This window comes from Protopterus annectens, chromosome 2.part0 (genome assembly GCF_019279795.1).
Source record: "Protopterus annectens isolate FY-2018-M chromosome 2.part0, PAN1.0, whole genome shotgun sequence".
NCBI lineage: Eukaryota > Metazoa > Chordata > Ceratodontiformes > Protopteridae > Protopterus > Protopterus annectens.
Window position 1 is genome coordinate 969,033,598 of NC_056728.1, and position 23,351 is coordinate 969,056,948.

The 23,351-nt window shown below is 39.8% G+C and overlaps 1 protein-coding gene across 1 annotated transcript in view; it reads right to left on the reverse strand.

Annotated features, from left to right (window-relative positions):
• LOC122792799 (extracellular matrix organizing protein FRAS1-like) overlaps positions 1 to 23,351 on the reverse strand; it is a 4,352,848-nt gene that overhangs the window by 593,764 nt on the left and 3,735,733 nt on the right. The window contains exon 59 of the mRNA XM_044060368.1: positions 10,246 to 10,446. Within this exon, the coding sequence (XP_043916303.1) occupies positions 10,246 to 10,446 (201 nt within the window). The remainder of the gene's footprint in view (positions 1 to 10,245; positions 10,447 to 23,351) is intronic.

Consider the following 23,351-nt stretch of genomic DNA (forward strand, 5'->3'; position numbering starts at 1 on the left):
ACCAGAATGAGGGCCCGAGCATCCAGAATCAAATTTCTCAAGGAAATCACAATAATAACTATCGTAATAATAATTATCAGGGTTTTTCAAGGGGAGGATCCCAGAAAAAATGCAGTCAGTGGAAGAAGCACAAGTGGAAATGAACGAGGTAATGGACAGTAATGTGTTAGAGACTCCAGTCATTATTTCGAATGTGGAAGGGGATTTTTTTATATACAACTTCTCTACAATGGATGTTTCTGTTGATTTGGCTAATATGTTAGCTAAAGGGCTGACATTTATACCTGAAAAAAGAATGGATTTACCTAACTGTACATTAGATTTAAAGATGTACATTAGGAAACTCAACTTAAAAGCATTGTTTGGGAACACATATGTGCAACCATCACAACAACTTAGGATAGCAAGCACATATAATCCACCACTGCATACTTTGTTACACATTTTTGAAAAAATGTGTGAGTTAGATCTTAGACCATATCAGGAAGATAATAGGAACATTTGTAAAGGTTATAATTTAACTAGGGATGAACAGGCATGGCTTAATCTATTAAAAACAGCAAAAGTACATGTTATGAAGCCGGATAAAGGTGGAAGCCTGGTATTTATGGATTTGTTAGATTATGAAAACAAAATAGAGCATATGCTCTCTACTAAATTGTACCAAAAGGCCTCAATAAATGAATACAATATAGTTAATGAGCGAATCAAAATATATATTAATGATTTATTTATTGAAGGGAAGATAGATCTCAACCTATATAATTACATGCTTGTGTTAACACCAGTAGCACCGACCATGTTTGGGCTCCCCAAGATACACAAATGTTTATCTGACCCCCCCCCCCACTTAGACCTATAGTCGATGGCAGGAACTCAGCCACATATGCATGTGCAAAAGTGGTTGATTCTATCCTTAGAAAATATGTAGCAACAGAAAATGCAATATGCAAAGACTCTTGGTTCTTTTTGCAAAGGTTGACGTAAGAGATTTATATACATCAATACCACAAATGTTGGGGACTGAGTGGGTTAGCCACATGCTTTGGAATAAGGGTGCCCCCCACATGATATAAATCTAGTAGAAGAACTTTTAGATATAGTGTTATCCAATAATTACATTTACTTTAAAGGGAACTTTTACCTTCAAAGAAGGGGAGCAGCAATGGGGTGCCCTTGTGGCTCCAGCTTTTCAAATTTAGTAATGAGTTATTGTGAACACTTTTATATCTTTCATATAGAGGAGATTTCCTCAAAGATTGTGTACTTTACACAATATAGGGGCAATAAGGAAGAAGCAGAAAATTTGGTCAACTATTTCAATCAGACTACAGATTTTCTAGAATTCACATATAAATTCAATGAACATGAGACATCATTTTTGGATGTACATTTAATCAAGAACTCTTTAAATAAGAGGTATGAAGCAAAAATTTATAGAAAGCCATCTTATTCCAACACATTTCTACACTTTACAAGTGCACACCCTTACCACAAAAAAAGATCAGTTGTAAAGGGACAATTGGTGAGAGCTGCCAGAATGGTTACTACAGAGGAAGATTTTTATGATGAATGCCAGCATTTGAAACATCTCTCTATGAAAAGAGCATATCCTAGCACATTAGTTGATAATAAAACTGAAGAGGTTAGTAACAAAAGATCTATTGGTATTTATACACCTATTCTTAATAATACTCCATATTCAATTTCCTTGGAGGTAATGAATTTAACAGTTGATAGACCTGAGTGTGAACTTGGTTTCGGATTGGATACGAGTGAAAGTGACTTCACGACCAGCTATGTCACAACATTCAACTTGGATTACCGCTATATAAAAAATATACTAACTAAAAATTGGAACACCCTCATGGAAGATAAGGCATTAGTGGAAACATTAGGGACTGAACCTAAATTTATAGCTAAAAATGGTAGGAATTTAAAAAAAATATTTGAATGTGAATTTAGAACTCAGTCCAATATAGTAGGAATAAGACAATGTGGAAATTGCCCCTACTGGAGATACATTCTGGTTGGCTCATCTTACATGTTAACAATCTGCACTTGAATAGTAGTAACAAATTTAATTCAAATTCCAAAATGATAGTATATGTGGCTAAATGTCAATGATGTAAATCATTCTACGTCGGTAAAACCGAATGTAGACTGAGAGACCGGGCATATAAGCATATATATAGTACTAATAAACACAAACTAGAGAATGCCCTGGCAAAACATATTGACCGTTACCCAGAACATACATTCAAGTTTTGGATATTGGACCAAGTAGAAATCAACCCAAGGGGTGGTCCATTTACAGTGATATTGGAAAAGCTTGAGCTCCTATGGCAAATTCACCTTAATGCTTATAATTTTCCAGGGTTAAACGACATGTGTTCTATAACATGTTGCTTAAAACTGAAAAGTTTATTGAGATGAATGGCCATATTAATGGTATTACATGTTACTGTTATTGCTGTTTTTTTACATATTTAAGTATTTTTTAACTTAGTTCTGTTGCTGCTTTTATTAAAAATGACAATAGAAAAAGTATAAATAATAATAGGAAATGATGGTTTTACATACAATTTTAAATGTCATGTCTTTAAATTTTGAAAGGTTGGGTAAACAGCTGACTTGTTTCAGCCCTATTTAAATTTGTTTGGTATTAGCTTATTTTATCTGATGAAGTTCAACTATATGTCTTGGATGAAAAGCTCTTCAATAAATATGTGAGTGGTGATTCCAGTCATGTTGCCAGTTGTCTTTTCAATAATTTTAGATGATTTGTATTGGTGTTGGCCTGGGGTTGGGGTAGATTTACCTAGGATATATGCTGGGTGGTAGTCGCTAATGGTATTAGGCAGTATGCCTACAGTGGTGATATTGTTACGGTTGGACACTAATATCCAGTCTATTGTGGAGCCGCAGTTGTTATTTTTGTGGGGTCTGGTGATGTATTGAATTAGTTGGGAGAAGTTGTAAAGGTTCATGTTTTTTTGAGGAGTTCGTTTGGGCAATGCCTAGCCAATGAATGTTTACATCACCTAGAATGATGTTTCATTATCTGTGTTTTGAGATGTCGAGGCACGTATGTTCTCTAATATTGGTATGTTGGTTCCTGGAGGAATATACACAGTAATTATGCAAATGTTTTTATGACTGTTAAGTTTTAATGTAGAGATTAGTAGTTCGGCTGGGGAGAAGTTAGGTGTTGGCTTTGAGTAGGGAATTAAAGTATATTTGCTAGGGAAGAGTACTGCTACTCCCCCTCCTCTCTTATGGGGCCGATTGGCTCTTAAGCATGAGTAGCCTGGGGAGGAATTTCAACCAGGTTTTGGTAGCTTTTATAATATCAGGGTATCTTGTTTCTAAGGGTTTGGAGATTTATGGCTGATAGCATGAAACATTTGCTAGGTTTGCTGGGGCTGGGGAGTGGGCACTTGGACCTGGGTTGGACTGTATATCACAGCACCGGGATATAATGCTTTGCTAAATTATGTGGGTTATACATATCATTTTTTTCCTAAAAATGGTACAGTTGCTGCTGGTGGTGTGATAATGGGGATGTCTTTGAAGAGATACAATTTTTACTTTGGAAAGTACAGAGGTATTTAGCTGTGAATAAGCTAGGGTGCATGTCCAAGTAACTTGATAAATGTGGTTTATGTGTGGTGGTTGTACAGGTGGGTGTAGGAGGTATGTTGGGTGTTTGGAAAGTTGTGATTACTGTTAGGAGAGAGAGTGTAAGTGAGAGAAGTGAGATCATAAAAATGGTAGTGATGGACATGATGGTGGTTGACTGCAGTGTGATAGAATGAATATAAGCTGGAGAGCTATAGTTTAGAGGATGGAACACTATATGGCCCTATTTAGAATGGGTGGAGAGGTAGAGTAGTTAGGAGGTATGGTATGACTGGAGGAATAATTGGGGGATTAAGGGATTGGTGGAAGAGAGATGTGGGAGGGGGTCAGGTTAGGAATAAGGTTAATGTTATGGAGGGCGGCTGGAAATCAGGGCAGGGTGGTGAGGAAAGTGAGCATAGCAAACAGAGCAGGCCCGGCCCCCGCGGGGACAAGAGCTGAAAAACTATCAGTTTAAGGTGAGAGATAAGATATCAGTATCTAACAAAGGATTAACTTAAGTTGCTCTGAAATGCTTTAAATATGTATCACTGTAAGCACACAAACAGGGCTGTTGGGCAGTTATAGAGAGAGTTGTGATTAGTATAGAGATGATGCTGAAAATAAAAGTAAAAATGTACTTACTGGTTCAATAGTATTCATGTATGACTTGCTTCAACAATATCCATACTTACACGGACAAGATAAAACTGAAGTTTTTAGGTGCATGGATTAAAAATGATTCCTGTGTGGCAGCTAAGGATATGTGGGAAGAGACTAAGCAAAAGATAATATAAAAACTGAGAAAACTGAAATTCTGTTATATGGATATCGATAGCAAGATACAAGCAGTTAAAATGTTTTTAGTCCACTTAGCCTTATACACAGGTCAGGCATATTTTTATTAACCAGAGAAGAAGCTGTGGATAGCAATTAATAGAGAGCTGAATGATTTTATCTATGAGGTGAAAATGGCAAGAATCAAGTGGGATAAGATTATTACTCCAACAGAACAGGGCGGATAAGGATTACCTGATTTGAAGTGGTATTTCAGAGCTACACAGTTAAGGCTCCTATACATAGCACAAAGAGAAAACTATAATTCAAAGTGGAAAGAGATGATGATGAAACAGGGGGGAGGCTCAAGAAACAAAGAGACCAGGATTTTGGATGCAGACCTTTAAGAAGAATAACAGTATTCATAAAGTAGCAGAAAGTATTATTAAAACTAAGCCAACACAGGAATAGAGAAAGGAGATTCTGCCGATAGGAATGAATGCATTAGAGATACAGAAAATGGGTAAGAGGGGGCTGGATTTTTTTGGAAAAAATTGGCAAAGGAACCAGGGTGCTGGGAGTCAATAACTAGAGAGGGAAACGTAATAGAATAGAACAGGCAAATAACTTATTTGGACTGCAGGTTAGAGACTGGCTTCCCTACCAAGGACTGATATCAGAGTATAGGCAAACAGAAATAAATATGGGGTCCTGAATGAAAGATCAACACTGGTAGAATTTTTAAAAGAATCTAAAACAGAAGTTGCCATTAAGAAAGGAATAATTAATAGAACACATAAAATATTGCATGATAACTATAAGAATCAATTAGAGGATATTAGAAAGGATTGAGAAGACATTTTGGATTAGCAATTCACAAAAGAAACAATGGGGGTTATATTTATGTCTCTCAAATATGCAACAAAGTCTAGAAGATTTAGGATCTTTGCTTGGAAGTGTTTACATAGGTATTTTTATACCCCAAAGTAGAATCCAAAGAATTTTTCTTCAGGCAGACAGCAAATGTTGGAGGTGTGATGGAGAAGAAAGGGGTAACTTGGAACATATTTTCTGGAGTATAAAAAGATGGCAGACTTTAAACATTCCCTGCAGTCTGCTTTGTCAGATACACTGAGTGAGCAAATTGGAGTAATTAAGGAAATTATTTTTTTTTGAGCTGTGATACAGAATCGGTTTGTCTAGACACAGTAAGGTCTTGTTGTGTCTAATTATGACAACTGCCAAAAAAAAGCAATTACTAGAAAATGGTAAAGTCTAAACCAACTTTACTAGAAGTAGCAAAGATAGTAACTGAGCTAAAACAACTGGAAGTGTTATCTTTAGAAAAGGGGAGCAGCAAAGTACATAGAAAAACTAGAAATGGTGGGATCAATACATGCAGAGGAGAAACGAAGTTTAAAAGAAAGCAGGATCTGAATTAGCTATATAATGGCTAACTGACAATGACTGGATATATAAGTGATGTATAATGTTTGCAGCTACAGTTGTGCTGACATGGTTTGTAATGTATAATGTTTGTAACTGAGATTGTGTCAGTATGGTTTATTTTTATTGATATAAATGTAAAATAGCCTATCCCATACATGAAAATTTAATAAAAGATGTTTTTTGTTTAAAAAAAAAAAAAAAAAAAAGCCAGGAATCAGCCAACCATCAAACTCCCGAAAGGCCTACAAGAGAAATGTGCAGGACAGAATAGCTAATGCTCCTTCTTTTAACAGCAACACGGCCCTAGCTCCAATCCAAGTGAACACGGCCTGGTGATTACTTCAGGCTTCTCTCAGGTCTCAGATGCTAAAATTGGTTGTCTAAAGCTCTACAGGTAATGCAATGTTGTTGTCTTTCGGCTTTTCCCGGTTAGGGGTCGCCACAGTGGAACTCCAGTCCACTAATGATTGGCAGTAGATTTTGACGAAGGCCGAGGTGCCAGCTCGACGTTCAATGAAGGCACGCCCATTTACGCATGTCTTTCGAAAGCCCAGCCAACTGCGGGGAGGACATGCAGACTCCACACAGAAGGCACTCCCTGCACTCCAGCTGAGAATCGAATGGGAGAACCTACTGCTGTGAGGCAACAACGCTACCGCTGCACCACCGCGGTTGTTCTACAGGTAATGCGATAAGCACGTTAAATAAAAATGCTACTCAACAGCTTCTCTCACAATTCAGACGGAGTTAATCCCTTTGCAGCCAAAGATCGCAGCACAAAGCTTAGCAAACTAGTTTTAACCAAGAACTTTATTTATTCAAGAAAGAATGGATGCAAAGTAAAACAACCTGCAATAAAACAAAACCAAAAGGCAAAGATCTAACACAGAAAAATAAAGTCATTAACTCAAACCTGTCACAAAATCACTAACAGATTACAGACCGTGACGCACCATGTATACTATTTGCTCTGCTAAAACATGGAATGACCTGACATATGTGAGGATTCTCTGGGTTTTTGGGATGTGCTTGGTATTTGCTGCGCTGAATCAGTAAATAACCTGATACATATGAAGTTTGGTTTGGGTTTTGAAAAAACAACTAGTTACCAGAGGACTGTGATCACTTAAGCTGTTAGAAAGGACAAGTTAAAAGTTTACATTTGTGTTGAATATCTGTAATGATTACATCCAGAATGGTCAGATTCCTGTAGTTTACTTAAATTGTGTTAATCCACAGTTGGAAAGTACTGTACTGAGGTATCTTTTGTTTACCTATAACAATTAGTGTTCCGGTCCAAAAACAGTTAAGTCAATATTTGCAAAATTATTGAAAAAACTCTGTATACCAGACTGCAACTGTTTTCAGCTTCTACCATTGTTTTCAAGTTAAAAGGTTACTTGGAATGGAACTGTGTGTAATATAAGTAGCTCTGTTTTAAAAAATAAAACTGTTTAGGCTTGAAACTTTTAACTTGCATGAAATATTGAGTCTGAATGATTCGTCTATGAACGTAATGGAGTTTGAACAAGCCCAAAAGCAGTGAAGAATCTTAATATGGAGAAGAGAATTAGTCTGTTTTTTCCAGAATCAATGTGTTTAGTCTTTTGAATTTTGTTTGTCACCAGCCCCTCTGAATGACTACAGAAAACTGGTGGTGGTTAGACTACAGAAATCTCCATTCAGCAGAGAATTTAGGATCATTTAGCTACAGTTAGCATTTTTCTGCTGACATTTTTTAGTTAAAACTGTTTTATTTTTGTTTGAATATTTGTTACTTTTCAACTGTACTAATTCTTTACAATAGCTTTTGGCAGATGATTTACTTATAAGTTCACAGGAATACAGGCACAGTATGGGTACATGTTTAACTGCTAGCATCTGCCTTTTGAAGGAATATTATTTTAGCAATAGCTATCAGTTATCCTACAGTTGGATCATTGTAAGAGTGGCCTTTAACAGGTCTAGTTGGTGGCAGTAGTGTGCATTTGCCATTCACTCTTCAGGCTATTAGTCCCTTGTATATTAAGTAGAGCTCAACAGTGTAGATCATGATACCACAGCCCTTAACTATCACATATAAGGTAGCAGTGGTGAATAATGGCAGACTGCAGCCCCTAACCATGACATTCTGAATCAGAGGTGGTGGACTCCTTCAGCATGCAACCCAGACTCTTTACAGCTCTATTACTTAGATATGATCAAAGCCTTTCTCTTCTTTCTATTGCCTGTATATTTACATCTATGACATCTCCTACTTGCATCTTCGTTTATGGGCAGCTAACAGCATTTCTTGTCCCTTGCAGATTAAGATAGAGCCTGTTCCTGGCAGAGAGCTGATTCTCCAGGCCTCTCTCCATCCTTCTACCAGCCTCAATTCCATTTTCCCTGCTTACTTACAATATATACCCTAATCCTTTCCTTTTTAAGCATATTGGTTAATGGCAAGGAGAATGTGACCCATAATCCACTCCCCTGGCAGCTATCTGCCACTTTCATGGCCCTGACTGCTATTATCTCAACTGTCTTCTTTGAGGTATTACTAGTGCCTGCATGCATCCCCTCCTCTACGACAACTTTTGTCAAATCCTTCAATGTCTTACTAAGTTTGAGTTCCAAGGCAAGTTTCAGTGTAACCTGGTCTCCAGTATTTCACCTTTTTACAGTTTTAGTCACTTTGGTGATCAGAAAAAACTTCTCCCATTTCCCCAGACCTGTTTTTATCTGTACCTGCTCCTCCAAATTGCACCCTCCCCAACTATACCACCATATACTTTCCAGTGCCTTTACTTCAATATGTGTCTGATACTGTTACCACCTCTACTTTTTTTCCTACCAGCTTTTTCTACTGCTCTGCCCTTTGAACTTATATTGCTTCCAAGTACCCCTTACTTCCAACTTATGTTCTGCTCTCATTGTGATGTTGGCACCGGCATGGCCACCTCTGGCTCTGCATTCCATTCATCTCTTTTTGTACACACCTTTCCCTCTATTCTGACTGCTTTTTATACGCTCTTTCACAGTGTCAGCTTCCACTTCTTTCCTTCACCTCTGCCTGTTCATGTCCAGTTATACCCTGCTATCTTTTTCACCTCACCTGGTATACTGCCCTTTCTCTGACTATTCTCCAGTTCCATTCTGCCCTTAACACCTTACTAGCCAATTTACTACTGTGTCTTGCTCATACTTTCTCCCCTGAAATTTCCCCATTTTCCTGCAAACCACTATCCTCTGCCAACCAAAGGCTTGGTAGGCCATATGCTGCAATATATGCTAAGCACATAACCCAATTCTCTCCTAATGTTAATGTCCAGACTGCCCTGTTTGTGGTATCCCACTCCTGGATCCATCACTTTTTATTATAATTTTATCTGTACAGATACATTTTAAGAACCATCTATGCCTTTCTAATAAAAATATACCTCAGTGTGACCTAAGAAAATTCGGTCAGCTGACAAGTAAAGGGACAATTAAGTGTAACAAACCAACAATCAACACTAATTTACTTTAGCCATGGAAGCTCAGATGCAAGGCAAACTCCTAAGTCTTGAATTATCAGTCAATCCACACATTTTCAGAAAATAGAAGCAAACACAAAAAATACAAATTCCTTAAACCTTTTGTTGGAAAATTAGAAATAAAAAAGAAAGGATAATAATTTTGGTAACTGTAAAAGGAAAAACAAGTTTATATGGTTCCATGTTCTACAAATACAAAATAAAGTTACTTCTTAATTAAACAGCAGAAGATAAAGAACAAGTTACAAATACTATCATCTTAGTTTACATCAAGTCAGTTTAAAATATGTGCCTTATGTGTCCAAATGTTGCACACTATAAATCAGAAATTAAAGTCAGTAAAACCTACACGACTGTTGCTGTAATCTACAAGGCTGCTGATGTATAATGAACTTACTCTGCAAGACACCAGAAACTAAACTGCAACTGTAAAATGAAAACCACTAAATTCTTACTATGTAACCGATTTAGCAGAATAAAAACTACAATGTGCCTTGCTTGTATGTCTCTACATGTACTCAGATACATACACACACACTTACTATACAAACATAACATGCTCTTATTTAAATGTACACAAGAGAAAAATCAAAAATGAAATGTACAAAGTCTACAGATCAGTTTTACTTCTGCTATCTGTGAGACTGAAAGAAACAGCATATAAATAGCACATCAACAGTTGGAAGAAGTTCTAAATCAACACAAAGTCAACAAGTTCATAAGTAGATATTTAAAACTTCAGAAGTCAAAGCAACTTCTACAAAACAAATGAAAAGCAGCCTTACTTCTGATGAAGTTATATGGAGACATTTTACAACTGTGTATGAGCTTGTACCTTCTCCCAGAGCACTACAAGCATTATCATTGGTAGGATAGCTACCTGGGCTGAATTTGAGTACTCTGCTCTTGGGGTTATAATCCACACCAGATTGGGCAGATCCATCTCGTGTACTGCAGCGAACCTTGGATGTTCGGTTCTGGTCTCCTTTTCTGATGACTTTAATATTCAGGACAGCAACACTGTCTGGACCTGGAGGCTCTCGAACTTCATACGCAGCTTCCTCAAATTCAATAGTGGGAGCTACAAAAAAAAAAAAAAAGTAAATACTAAACAAATTAAGATGATGATTATATATGTAAATGTAAACAATGTGACATTTTCAAGACAGAGAGGGCTAAGGTCCAGTGATCTTTTCTTTACTTGCTTTTTATGGCATTCTGTTCCCCCACTCTCATTCATCAGCCACTTATGCTGTCAGTTGGACTGTTCGGTCCGCATCACCAGAAAAACAGTAAGCCAGAAGGGGTCAGTATGTTAACCATTGGGTGGTTCTAGGTTTTCCAGTTGATTTTCCCTGCCTGTACCAACATGCGCACAACAAAGCACGGTGGGTGGTTGTACAATGGAATGACAGCAGAAGCATTCCCCTCACTTTCACAAGGAATGTTCCCACCAAGCAACTGTAACAATCAGCAGAAGCTTTAAGATTCTCAGTCTTCACCAGGAAGTTAATACCATCCAGTATGCCCGCAATAGATTCATAACCCAGAGGCTCCTTTCACTCTAAAATAAAATCCCAGTCCAGGTTAGGCAGAGTCCCTCATTGACTCTCTTCAAAAGGAATCTTAATGAGTGGATGGGAGATCGTAGATTTACTCCGGGTATCACTTCTGTGTCACTGTTAGACAGATGCACAGTATACTAACCTCGAAAAAGGGCATAGCAAAATTAATTTTAAAATGGGTGGCGAAAGCCAAACACACTCTGGCTAGGCTTGTAAATGCCCTAGGGCAGATAGCCTAGTATGAACCTATGAACCTATGAACATCCATGAGTACCAACCCCATTTTTCCCTAAAGGGATATGCAAATGGGTTATGACCTTTACTCCCCCTACCTGCCAGTGCAGACTGCTAATCGTATCCCAGTAGTCTGGGCCACAGTTTTGAATCCGCCATCTGCACCATGGAGCCAGGCTAAGGCCAGTAATCTTGGTGAACTAGGTACTGGACGAGAGTGGTAGTAAGTGTTTTATGCTGACTCACCTATCTTGGGAAAAGGAGCACATCTTGGTTTGCTGTAGTACTAACACCAAGTAAGATCAGGTGCCATGGCAGCAACATTGAAAAGGATTGGGATATGCAGATCCAACAAGCAGCAATATGGCTTATCAGCAACACGCATATTTACAGAAGACTGTGTGTGTCTGTGGGGCTGGCATTGTGAACAGTCTCTGTTATGCAGCCATGGGGTGAACAAAGGGATGTTACAATTAAGAAAACAATCCTGACGGCCTCCCATTACAGGCATTCAGAGAAGTGGCATGAATGGGCCAACCAGGAAATTGGAGGGGTGATTAGCAGGCAAGAGGGAGAAAATAATTTAGAAAAGCATTACATCTAAGATTAAACTTCAGTGTCGTTGAAGTCTTCCTTATTAATCTGTGTGCATTTTTAAACAACAACGTTGAGGCAGACTCCACCCTTTGCCACGTCTACAGAAGCTGTGATGTCATAATCTGTTTGTAGCAATACCAAGAACATACATGAAAGTAATTATCATTTTATTTATTCCTTTATTGACTGGGTTAGTCCCATTAGGATAGCAGCCTCTTATCAGGAGACAGCAGAGGTGTTATTTATACTACTAGGGGAAATTTGTACAGGGCATCTGGAAATTTCTACTCTTTTTGAGAGGTGCTCTGGGATCTTTTACATCCACCAATTCAATCAGGTGGAGCCTCGGTTTAACATTTCATTGGAAGGATGACACACTCAGGGGGTGCAACACCCCACATTATGCTGCAACTGTAGTGTCAGCAATCGCTCTACCTGGTTTGGGAACAGAGCCCACAGCCTTCTGAACTAAAAATGATGTGCTACTGTGTTGCACCACTGACACAGTAATAAGAGAAAAAAAAGAGTGTAGCAGTCCCTTCTGAGTGGCTATCAGTTTCCTTTGCAGTACTACATCTTAAACCCTTTCATTGTCAAAATCTGCATATCATACCCTGTCTGATGGTGGTTTCATCAGTTCTGCATTAAAAAGTATTTTCCCACAACCACTCTAGGTCTTACTCGCATCTTACAAAAAGATCCAACTATTAGGAAAAAATATATACATTTATTAACAAAAATATCTTTCATCTCCAAATATTATGGTATTAACTACATGCAATGCAATGTGCTGAAGACAAAAAAAATTGCCAATGCTCCAGATCATCGTGATCTGTAGCATTCCCCACATCACAGGCTTCTTTCAACAAATTTCAAGCTTCCTACTTGGTTGGTCCACACTATTTTCTCTGTCATTCATGTAATTAGAAAGAAGTGAACAAAAAGGCGAAGCTAACCCACTCCCTCACTTCATGGCCACAGAAGAATCAGAACCAAGGAAGGGGCAAACAAAGGACGGAAACAAAGTTACTAGTCCCAAGGTATAGGATGGTGGCTCAGAGACTTCTGAATGCAGTCCATCCATGATGAAGTAGTAACAAAAAATATCTTAAATAGATCTGAAGAGTCTTCACCTGTGCACTTCAAAGGTTCGGAATTGCTCATAGGTTCATAGGTTAGTACTAGGCTAACTGCCCTTTCGAGCTATTTTAAGCCTAGCCAGTTATCCCCTGTGAGATTCAAACTCTGTACCTTGTGTTTGTAAGGCAAACACCTTAACCATTAGGCCACCCTTCCAACCCCTTGTGGTTGTATGATTAGGAATAGAGACCATGACAGACTGTCCTGCAAAGTTTGGCCTAGATTCAGATGTTGCATCAAGGCAGCAGTATTTAGCAGAGGTACACTTACTAATCCAGCTCACAGCATCATAGGCCTCCTGGAAAAGAACCCTAAAAACTGACAGTAAAAGGTGGCCATAGCCCCAAAAAATGGGCTTCAACTTCTTCACTCAGTGAATACAGTGGTTTATAATGTATGAAAAGTGTCCATGTTGGTTCCAGACTCACAGGTGACAAGTAGACTTAATCAGTTATTCCGTTACAGATTAGTCTGCAAACGGTTTTGAGCCAGTATAGATCTAGATTCAGTCATTTAAATGCATACTCATGGAAAAAACTTCCATTGTCCCTTCACCCCACTACCAAAAGTGGCAAATTCAAAAAGCAACTAAAAAATTCATTTCCAACATGGCATGGATATGTACTTGTCAGGAAATTACCAATTTATTTTATTTTAGGCATTTTTGCATTCCTTGTAAATAACATAATGCTAACCAAATTTCTCAAACATATTGTTACTGCATTCTCAAAATACTGTACTTTTGCCTTGTACATATTTGTATTGTACATTTCTCACTGTTTTTGTACTGTTAAGTATCTTACAACTTGAATTGTTAGTTTTTTCTTACTTTTTAATTACTTTCCTGAAGCTTTTCTCCTTGGGTCTCCACTGAAAAGGGGCTCTTTGGGACCAGTTGGACTAACTGGGTTAACAAATGTAAAAATAAATAAAATAAAATAGTCTCTTCTTGGTGAAATTCTTTGGTATACATGAGATGTTAAAAGTTCTTTAACAAGTAGCCCTGAGGTGAGATACCTCAAAAGTGTGATGAAATATGCTAAGCTAAAAGGACTAAGGTCTGAGACGCCCCTGCACTGGCCCAATAATCAAGAAGCCTCAACCGTCACCACTAACATCAGTGAGGGACGTGCACATTGGGAGGATGACAAGTACACACACAGTAAAGTACAATTTTCCTTACCTTAAGAGCACACAGAGATCACAGTCAGTCTTGGGCTAGTTTCTCTTGCTTTCTCTAGATCCCCCAAGAGACTCCCCACTGGCACAGCTACAGGGTTCAGATCTCAGCTGAGTGGTCAAGCCAAAACTTCAAGCACCCTCTGTCCAACCAGTGCTTTGTGTCCCTGCCCACATAGCTCTCTCTCTCTCACACACACACACACACACACACACACACACACACACACACACACACACACATACTTACTTTGAGATTTGATTTATATACAGACACTCCTGGGGAAGCCTGGCACAGGTTCACTAGCTATGCCCCATTCTGCACAGACTATAAGGTAGTACCAGCTGCTACCAACCACTCTTATCAGCTACCATAAGGCCCTTCCCAAAGGGTGACCAATTCTACTGTGCAATGTTACTATTATCCAAATGTGTGTCCAAGACTTGAAGGCTATTTTAGGTGTGGTCTGTACAGTGTTACCAAATACATGCAAGTACTTTAAGAGCTTAAACAGCTCTAAACAAAACCAGCCACAATTAAAATGTTTAAATATAATTAATAATAAATAATAACAAAACAAGAAAATACTCAATAACAATACAGTGACAACAGAGTTCAGAATCACAGGAAATACTTTAAAACAACACTTCAGGACAGTCTCACATTAATACAGAAAACATCTAGACTGATCTTACTATTTTCCTATCTATCTTTAAGACGGATACTATGATCTAAGTCTTACTTACAGAGCAAGGCAAGTGCTGGTGAGATGTTTACAGGTCCAGAGACAAATACAAAATGCACATATTTTCTCTCTGAGATAGTTCCTAAATTAATAATACACATTACTGCTGGGTTAGCTAGATGACATCACTATTTGACACCTGCCTCTAGTTCCCAGGCTAAACAGATACCAACAGAATTTAACATGCCTCTGTGGAAAATACATATCTCTTAGAAGCTGACACTTATCTCTTAAAAGCTTGCCTAAAACTGTAAGTCATAAAACAATTAACACTTTTACATTTTACACCTAATAATTATTTCTGTTTTAAGACAATAGAAAGAAACTCTAGCTGTAGACATTCTGTCTTCTAGCTGTGGTAAACACAATCGTAAAACTCTTTACTTATTTTCTCAGAGTTTGCAAGTGCATTGTGGTTACGTTTTTGAAGCTCAGCACATAACATACAGGTTACTTACATTTGCAGAGAAGTCTATGGATCATATTAATATTTACAATGACATAGTTATTTACAAAATTCTAGCTAGCTGGGCTGGCAGCCTTCACATCCCCCCCATGAGAACTCAAGCTAGTTTTTCAAGTGACCATTGAGAAACGTTGCTTGAGAGGGTTGAGTCTATCTGGGAATACCTTACCCCATTCCCAGTCTTGAGAGACCATCTGCGTTGGCAGTTTTAATGCCACTGTGGTGCTGCACTGTCATATCACATGCTAGCAACTCTAGGCTCCACCTTAATAACTCGACATTCTGCTGGCTGGCTTGATGTAGCCATGTTAAGGGACCGTGGTCTGTAACTACAGTGAATTTTCTTCCATACAGATAAGGCTGAAGTTTCTGCAGTGCCCACACTATGGCTAGACATTCTTTTTCTACAGCTCCATTGCATTCCTCCCTGGGTTGGAGCCTAGGACTGAGATAAACCACTGGGTCCACTTCTCCTTATGAAGAAATCTGGCTAAGTACAACCCCCACCCCATGGTTTGAAGCATCCACCTGCACAACAAAGTCTTTGCTGTAATCAGTACTGGCTAACACAGGGGACTCCTCCAAAAGCTTCTTTAAGCTTCTGGAATGCCTGCTCACATGCTGGGGTCCACACTACCTTATCTGGTCTGTTTTTCCTTGTCAGGTCTGTGAGGGGAAAAGCTATGGTACTATAATTGGGGACAAACTTCCTGTAGTACTCTGCTGTCCCTATGAATGCCCACACCTGCCTTTTGGTAACAGGTGCAGGGTAGGAGACCCCTGCCATACCCACCTGACATTTGCTGGGCTTAATGGTCAACCCTGACCTCTGTAATCTGTCCAGCACCTCCATGACATGCTGAAGGTGCTCTTGCCAAGAATGGCTATAGCTGACAATATCATTTAAGTAAGCAAGGACAATATCTCCTCCTCCTGCAACAAAATGATCTACCAGCCTCTGGAAAGTCGCTGGGGCATTTTTTCATCCCAAAGGGCATCTCTATGAACACATACAAGCCAAAAAGAGTCACAAAGGCTGACCTCTCTCTAGCACTGGGAGTCAACAGCACCTGTCAGTAACCCTTGGTAAGATCAATGGTGGTAAGATACTTAGCCCCATCCAGCTGCTCTAGGGCTTCATCTGTCCTAGGCATGGGGTAAGCATCCGACTCTGTGTGACTATTTAATTTCCTGTAGTCCACAAAGAACCTGATGCTGCCATCCTTCTTTGGTACCAGCACCACTGGGGAGGCCCAGGGACTGCTGGACTCCTGAATTACCTCTAGTATCAAACTTTCCTGCATCTCCTCCCTCAGAGTCTGTTTGACTCCCTCAGGCACCCTTTAAGAGGCCTGCCTAATTGGCTTCTGGGTTCCTGTATCCATACGGAGCTGCACCAGGTGGGTGCACCCTGGTTTCCCAGTGAACATGTCCCCAAACTCCTGTAACATTGCTCGGATTTCTCGAATCTGGGTAGGGGATAGTTGCTGGGAGACTGCTAGCTACCCATTCCACTGAGGTGTTAGTCCAACCTTCACTGAGGAGATCAGTCACCAGGTCTCCCTCAGACTCCTCCTGTAATCCACTGCAAATACTCAGCACAGGGGCCTCCCTATCATGGTAAGGTTTCATCATATTAACATGGTACAATTTGTGCCTCAGCCTCCTGCCTAGCAGTTCTACCATGTAGTTAACATCACTGACCTTTCTTATCACCTTGTAGGGTCCCTCCCAAGCTTGTTGTGTCTGACAGGAATGAGAACATTACCTGCTGCTCTTCAGCATACTCTCTAGCTCAAGCATTTCTGTCATACCAGACATTTTTCTGCTGTTGGGCTTCTGCCAGGTTCCCCCGGGCCAAGCCCATGAATTCCCACAGCCTTGTCCTGAGGTTTAGGATATGTGCCACAACAGGCTCTTTGTGGGATTCTCACACACCCTCCCACTCATCTCAAATTAAATCTAGAGGTCCCCTCACCCTCTGCCCATACAACAACTCAAAGGGTGAAAAACCTGTGGATTCATGGGGCACCTCTCTGTAAACAAACAACAGATGGGACAGACATTTGTCCCAATCCCTCTCAAACTGGTCTGCAAATGCCTGTAGCATGGTCTTTTGTGTAGAGTTTAACCTCTCAACAAGACCATTAGTCTGCGGATGGTAGAGGGTGGTCGTTAGGTGTTTCACCCCACAGTACTTCCACAGACAAGCCAGCATGTCTGACATGAAACTGGCACTACTGTCAGTCAGTATTTCTTTTGGGAAACCTACCCTGCTGAAAAACTCTAACAAAGCATTTGCCACCTTTTCTGCCTCAATGGAGGACAGGGCCACTGCCTCAGGGTATCTGGTAGCATAATCTACTCCACTAGGATATACTTTTTCCCTGTGGAACTTGGGGTACTCAGAGGCCCCACAATATCCATAGTTACCCTCTGAAATGGCTCCTCAATCACAGGCAAAGTTATCAAAGGAGCTTACCCTTTGTCTCCCACCTTGCCTATGTTTTGGCACTGCTCACAGATCCTGTAGTACCTTGTTACATCCTTGGAAATTCCAGGCGAATAGAAGTTCTGCATAATATATCTCTTTGTACATTTTATGCCCTTATGACCCGCAAAGGGAATATCATGGGCTATGGCTAGAAGTGCCAGATGGTAGGCTCTGGGCACTACCAACTGCTGTATTCTCTCACACTCTAGCCCTCCCTCAGGGGTCCACTATGTATACAGTAATCCTTTGTCCCAGTATACAAATCTCCCCTTCCCTTGAGAATCAGATGCCTCACTAGCTACCTCTCTCAGGCCTTGTAATGTAGGGTCTAAGAGCTGAGCCTGTCTCAACTCTCTCTTTGTAACCCTTCCCAGCTCCCCTTCCATAGGAAGTCTGGTATCCTCTGACAGAGGTGTCGCAATGTCAGCCTGGATACTACTACTCACCTCTGCCCTTGCAGTCACTCTGTCCAAAGGAACATCAGCACCCACAAGCAGTTGTGGCTCACCTTCAGTCTCACTGCTACAGGGTAAGCTCCCTCCCTGAAGTAACTACCTCACCAGTCCTGGCTGCAAGTGTGCGGTCTGCCTGGGTCTCCCCCAAGCTGCCAGACCCACATGCTTGTCTCCAAGCCTGACTGCGTGTAACTGCATGAACACATGGTCCTGCATTATCAAAATCATTCCCTATCAGGACATCTGCACGGATAGCTTCAAACACATCTACTTGCTAGCTTCCTTTGCCACCCTCCCAGTCAAGGTGAACCCTAGCCAAATGTATTTGGAATGGGGTCCCTCCTAAAGCTCTGACTGGAGTAGACTGCCCAGGCAAGTAGTGCTCCTCTGTAACCACTGCAGGCTCCACAATGCTTACGTCAGATGCTGCCTCTCTCTCTCAGCAATGGTCTCTTTGCCATTCACTAAGACAGAATATAACATCTTGTGGTAGTTTGGTACCCTTGTTGTCGCAAAACAATCTAATACTGGCATTTTGTCATTCTCACTTACTGGGTTTCTCACCTTTTGTTCCCCACCTTGCCTCCATGGACATCTATATGCTACATGGCCCCACTGGTTGCATTTAAGACATTTAACCCTAGTGTCCTAGATGTGTACCTGGACTAGTGACTTCCCCTGCTACTAGTGCATTCTGTTGGGGCAGTCTGGACTGCCCACCATGGGTTCCCTTAGACCCATGAGCAGCACTGAGTGTCTCTTTCCTGTGCAATGATGGCCTGCTTGTTAGGTGTAGGTCTCCCTTCTTCCCCAACTCATCCACACTACAGTAAGGCATTGTCTATCAGCTAACCAGATTCTCATGCCCTCAGGCAAAGCAGTAAGGGCTTTGTTCCCTCACCAAAAGGTGTGCCAGCCCTTTAAAAGTGGTGACCTGACATCCACTCACCCACCTATGAAAATAAGTGTTTAGTTCAGCAGCATATTCACACACAGTTTCATCTGCCTTGCGTCTATGCTCACAAAACTTTTTCCTATAAGCTTCAGGAGTTAACTTAAAAAATTCTAGTAAACGGTTCTTTTAACATTATAATTGAAACATTTGTCATCAGATATTTTGGAAAGAACATTTACAGCTTTACCATGGAGTAAGGGAGTCAGGAACCGTACCTAGAGCCCTTGGTCAACATCATACTATTTACATACCCTCTCAAACATATGAATGAAACTATCAAAATTATCCCCCTCTGTAAATTGTGGAAGAAATTTACTGACCTTTGCTGCTTCTAGGGTTCAGTTACTCCCTTACCCATTACCTCTATGACTCTGGTGAAGAGCTCGGATCTCCTTTTCATGTTGTCTCTACCTCTCTTCCTCCTCAGCTTCCAGGAGTAGCAGTTTCTCATTTTCTTCAGTCTCTAAACGCCTCAGTATCTCTGCTGCTTCTATTTCCTAATGCCTGGCTTCCAACTCAAGTCTCTAACTCCAGACGGATTTTTAAGTCCTCTGTGGAAAGGTTGAACTGTCCATTTTCTGAGTGTTGTACATCTCCACGGCCAGTCTGATCATCCTCCTGGTTGGTATTCTCTGATGCAGCTGTGACCAAAGCTGCAATCATGTCTGCTTTAGTCAGGTTTCCATGAACAAGTCCTTTAGCCCGGCACATCTCAGCCAACTGGCTCCTTGTCAGCTTGCCATACTCCTCTGCTGACATGCTTGCCTGCTCTCCCTGACTAACTAAGCTAACAAAAGAAATAAAACAATTGTGATATGAGCTCTGAATGTTCACTGCATGGCTGACAGAGTACAAAAACACCTTCAGTGATCACTGTACAGAAGCTACAGGAATTCAATATCCACACCACTACAAACTCACCACTACCAAACAATTAATATGTGATGCCCCTGTACTGGCCCAGTAATCAAGGAGCCTCAATCACCACTAACACCAGTGAGGGACGTGCACACTGGGAGGATGACAAGGATACACACAGTAAAGTACAATTTCCTTTAAGATTATACAGAGATCACAGTCAGTCTGGCACTGGTTTCTCTCTCTTTCTCCAGATCTCCAATAAGACTCCCAACTGGCACAGCTATACGGTTCAGATCTCAGCCGAGTGGTCAAGCCAAAACCTCCAGCACTGTCCAACCAGTGCTTTGTGTCCCTGCCCAAATAGCTGACACACACAAACATACACACACACACACACACACACACACACACACACACACACACACACACTCTCTCTTTCAGATTTGATTTATATACAAACATAAAGACACACCTGATGAAGGGTGGCACTGGCTCACTAGCTATGGGCTCTTCTGCCCAGACTATAAGATAGTATCATCTGCCACCAACCACTCTTATTAGCTACAATAAGGCCCTTCGCAAAGGGTGACCAATTCTACTGTGCAATATTACTATTATACAAATGGTAAGTGTGTCCAAGACTTGAAGGCTATTTTAGGAGTGGCCTATACAGTGTTATCAAATACATGCAAGTACACTAAGAGCTTAAATCTCTAAACAAAACCAGCCACAATTAAAAGGTTTAAATATATTTAATAATAAATAATAACAGAACAAGACAATACTCAATAACTCAATACAGTGACAACAGAGTTCAGAATCACAGCAAATACTTTAAAACATCATTTTAGGACACTCAAATACATCTAGACTGATCTTACAATTTCCTATTTATCTCTTAAGAGAGATACTATGATCTAAGCCTTACTTACAGAGCAACTCAAGTGCTGGTGAGATGTTTACAGGCAAATACAAAATGCATAGACTTTTTCCTCTGAGATAGTTCTTAAATTAATAATACACATTACTGCTGAGTTAGCTAGATGACATCACTATTTGACACCTGCCTCTAGTTTCCAGGCTAAACAGATACCAACAAAATTTAACATCACTCTATAAAAAAATACTTATCTCTTAGAAGCTGACATTTATCTCTTACAAGCTTGCCTGAAACTGGAAGTTGTAAAACAATTAACACCTTTACATTTTAAACCTAGTAATTATTTCTGTCTTAAGACAACAGAAAGAAACTCTAGCTTTAGACATTCTGTCTTCTAGCTGCGGTAAACACAATCGTAAAGCTCTTTACTTATTTTCTCAGAGTTTGCAAGTTAACTCTATATGTCCCAATTTCTACTACGAAAACATACATTTGCACAGGCATATAGTCCATATACATTTCTGCTCTTTTCCAGCAGGGTGCACTGTGGTTACATTTTTGAAGATCAGCACATAATACAGGTAGACAAGCTTATGGATCATACTAATATTTACAATGACATATAATTATTTACAAAATTCTAGCTTGCTGGGCTGGCAGCCTTTACAAGGTCTTAAAAAGAAGAGTGGCTCAGAACCTGAAAGATAAGGTAATGCCAGTAAGCAGATGAAAAACAACATGAAAGCAAGCATCCCACATGTCTATATCTATAGCGCACAGCCAGCATCTCTTTCATAACTGAGTCTGACTAGACATTTTAAACTCCTTTACAAACTCACATTTATTTAAATTTCATCATCATAATAGATAGACATATACATACATTTGAGGATTACAATGGTTTTAAATTTAGCATTCACTAACAGAAAAATATAAACATAATTAGTGAACTGTCATTATACTTCATATACATTTACAATTAAAAAATTAAGTGATACTCGAAATATAAACAGAACTTATATTACCGAAAATAAGACATTAGTATAACTTAAAAAACATGGACTACGGATTAATAAAAGAACCATAATAATAATAATAATAGGAACACACACATTTTTTTCAATATTCTTCACTATGGACATCTCTCTTCTTTCTTATATTAGGTCATTGCCATTGATTCAACTGGCAAGCATCATTCTTTTTTTCTTTATTTTTTTATCATCCACCACAGGACCAAAGGGTCTATATTATATTCTCGAATATCGACAATGTCGAATCTGACAATGTCGACACGAGAATATTGAACGTTCAGAATCTCGAGCAGATAAAAAAACAAACAAAAAAGAAAAAGTTACCCTAATGGGTTTAAGCAGGGGGGCAAGCCACCCTGTGCCCCCCCACACCCCCAGCTATTTAAATATACCAACTCCGAGACCGCACTACATTGCAGTAAATGGAATCTCCCCTAACAGAGATTTCCATTTACATGCTCGAGATTGTGAGCGTTTGATATTCTCGTGTCGACAATGTCAGATTCGGCATTGTCAACATTCGAGAATATAACATAGACCTGGACCAAATAGGTCCATTTTTTCAGCAGTTGCAGGAGCCAGAGCTTCCAGATGTCCCTTTCATTCTAGCATCTTATCTGCTTATGGAGACACTACAGTGGTGGGGAGGGTGCCTTTATACGCTGAATTCCCCACTGAGGAAACAGTGAGTGCTGCTGCTAGGTGTTACCCATTTGGTGAGCCACAACCACCACCTCCCCTGAGGATGGGAGACCCTAAAGTGGCCACTCAACTCCTATCTTCTAATGCCAGCAACTACAGGTGCCCAAGCGACTACATGAACTAAAGTCCCCTGCAATGTAATTAGGGCTTTACCCTTTGCCATTGCGCAGTGGCCTTCCAAGCATAATTCTTGGCATTTTTTGGAAGAGAAACAAGCCGTTCTACTCTTTTTTTTAATTCCTTTTCCCATTCTAGTTATTCATCACCAACATTACTGTATCTCTTGTCTTTGTTAATGAGTCAATATTTACATAAGTCTGAAAATGATCATAATTATCAACATTTTTCTTTACCTCTAAACATTAAAATACAATTCCTCGTAAGTATAACAAAGCTATCATCTAAATGCAAACTTATGTCAGCTATACTTTTCTGTAATTCTAGTCACCCTTTTTTCCACTTAATACAATACATATTAATTTGTTGTCAGACCTGTTGATCAAATTCCATAAACACAATTGACTCCACAAGCAATTTTAATAACTGTTAAAACTCTAACTTACATGTACTCTACCTTTAGCAAAGCCATAAAACATAGTCCCAAGCTCATCTTGTTTATAAATTACACATCCAGTAGAATGGATCCACCTAAGGAAGCATTCTTTGAAAACTAGCAAACAT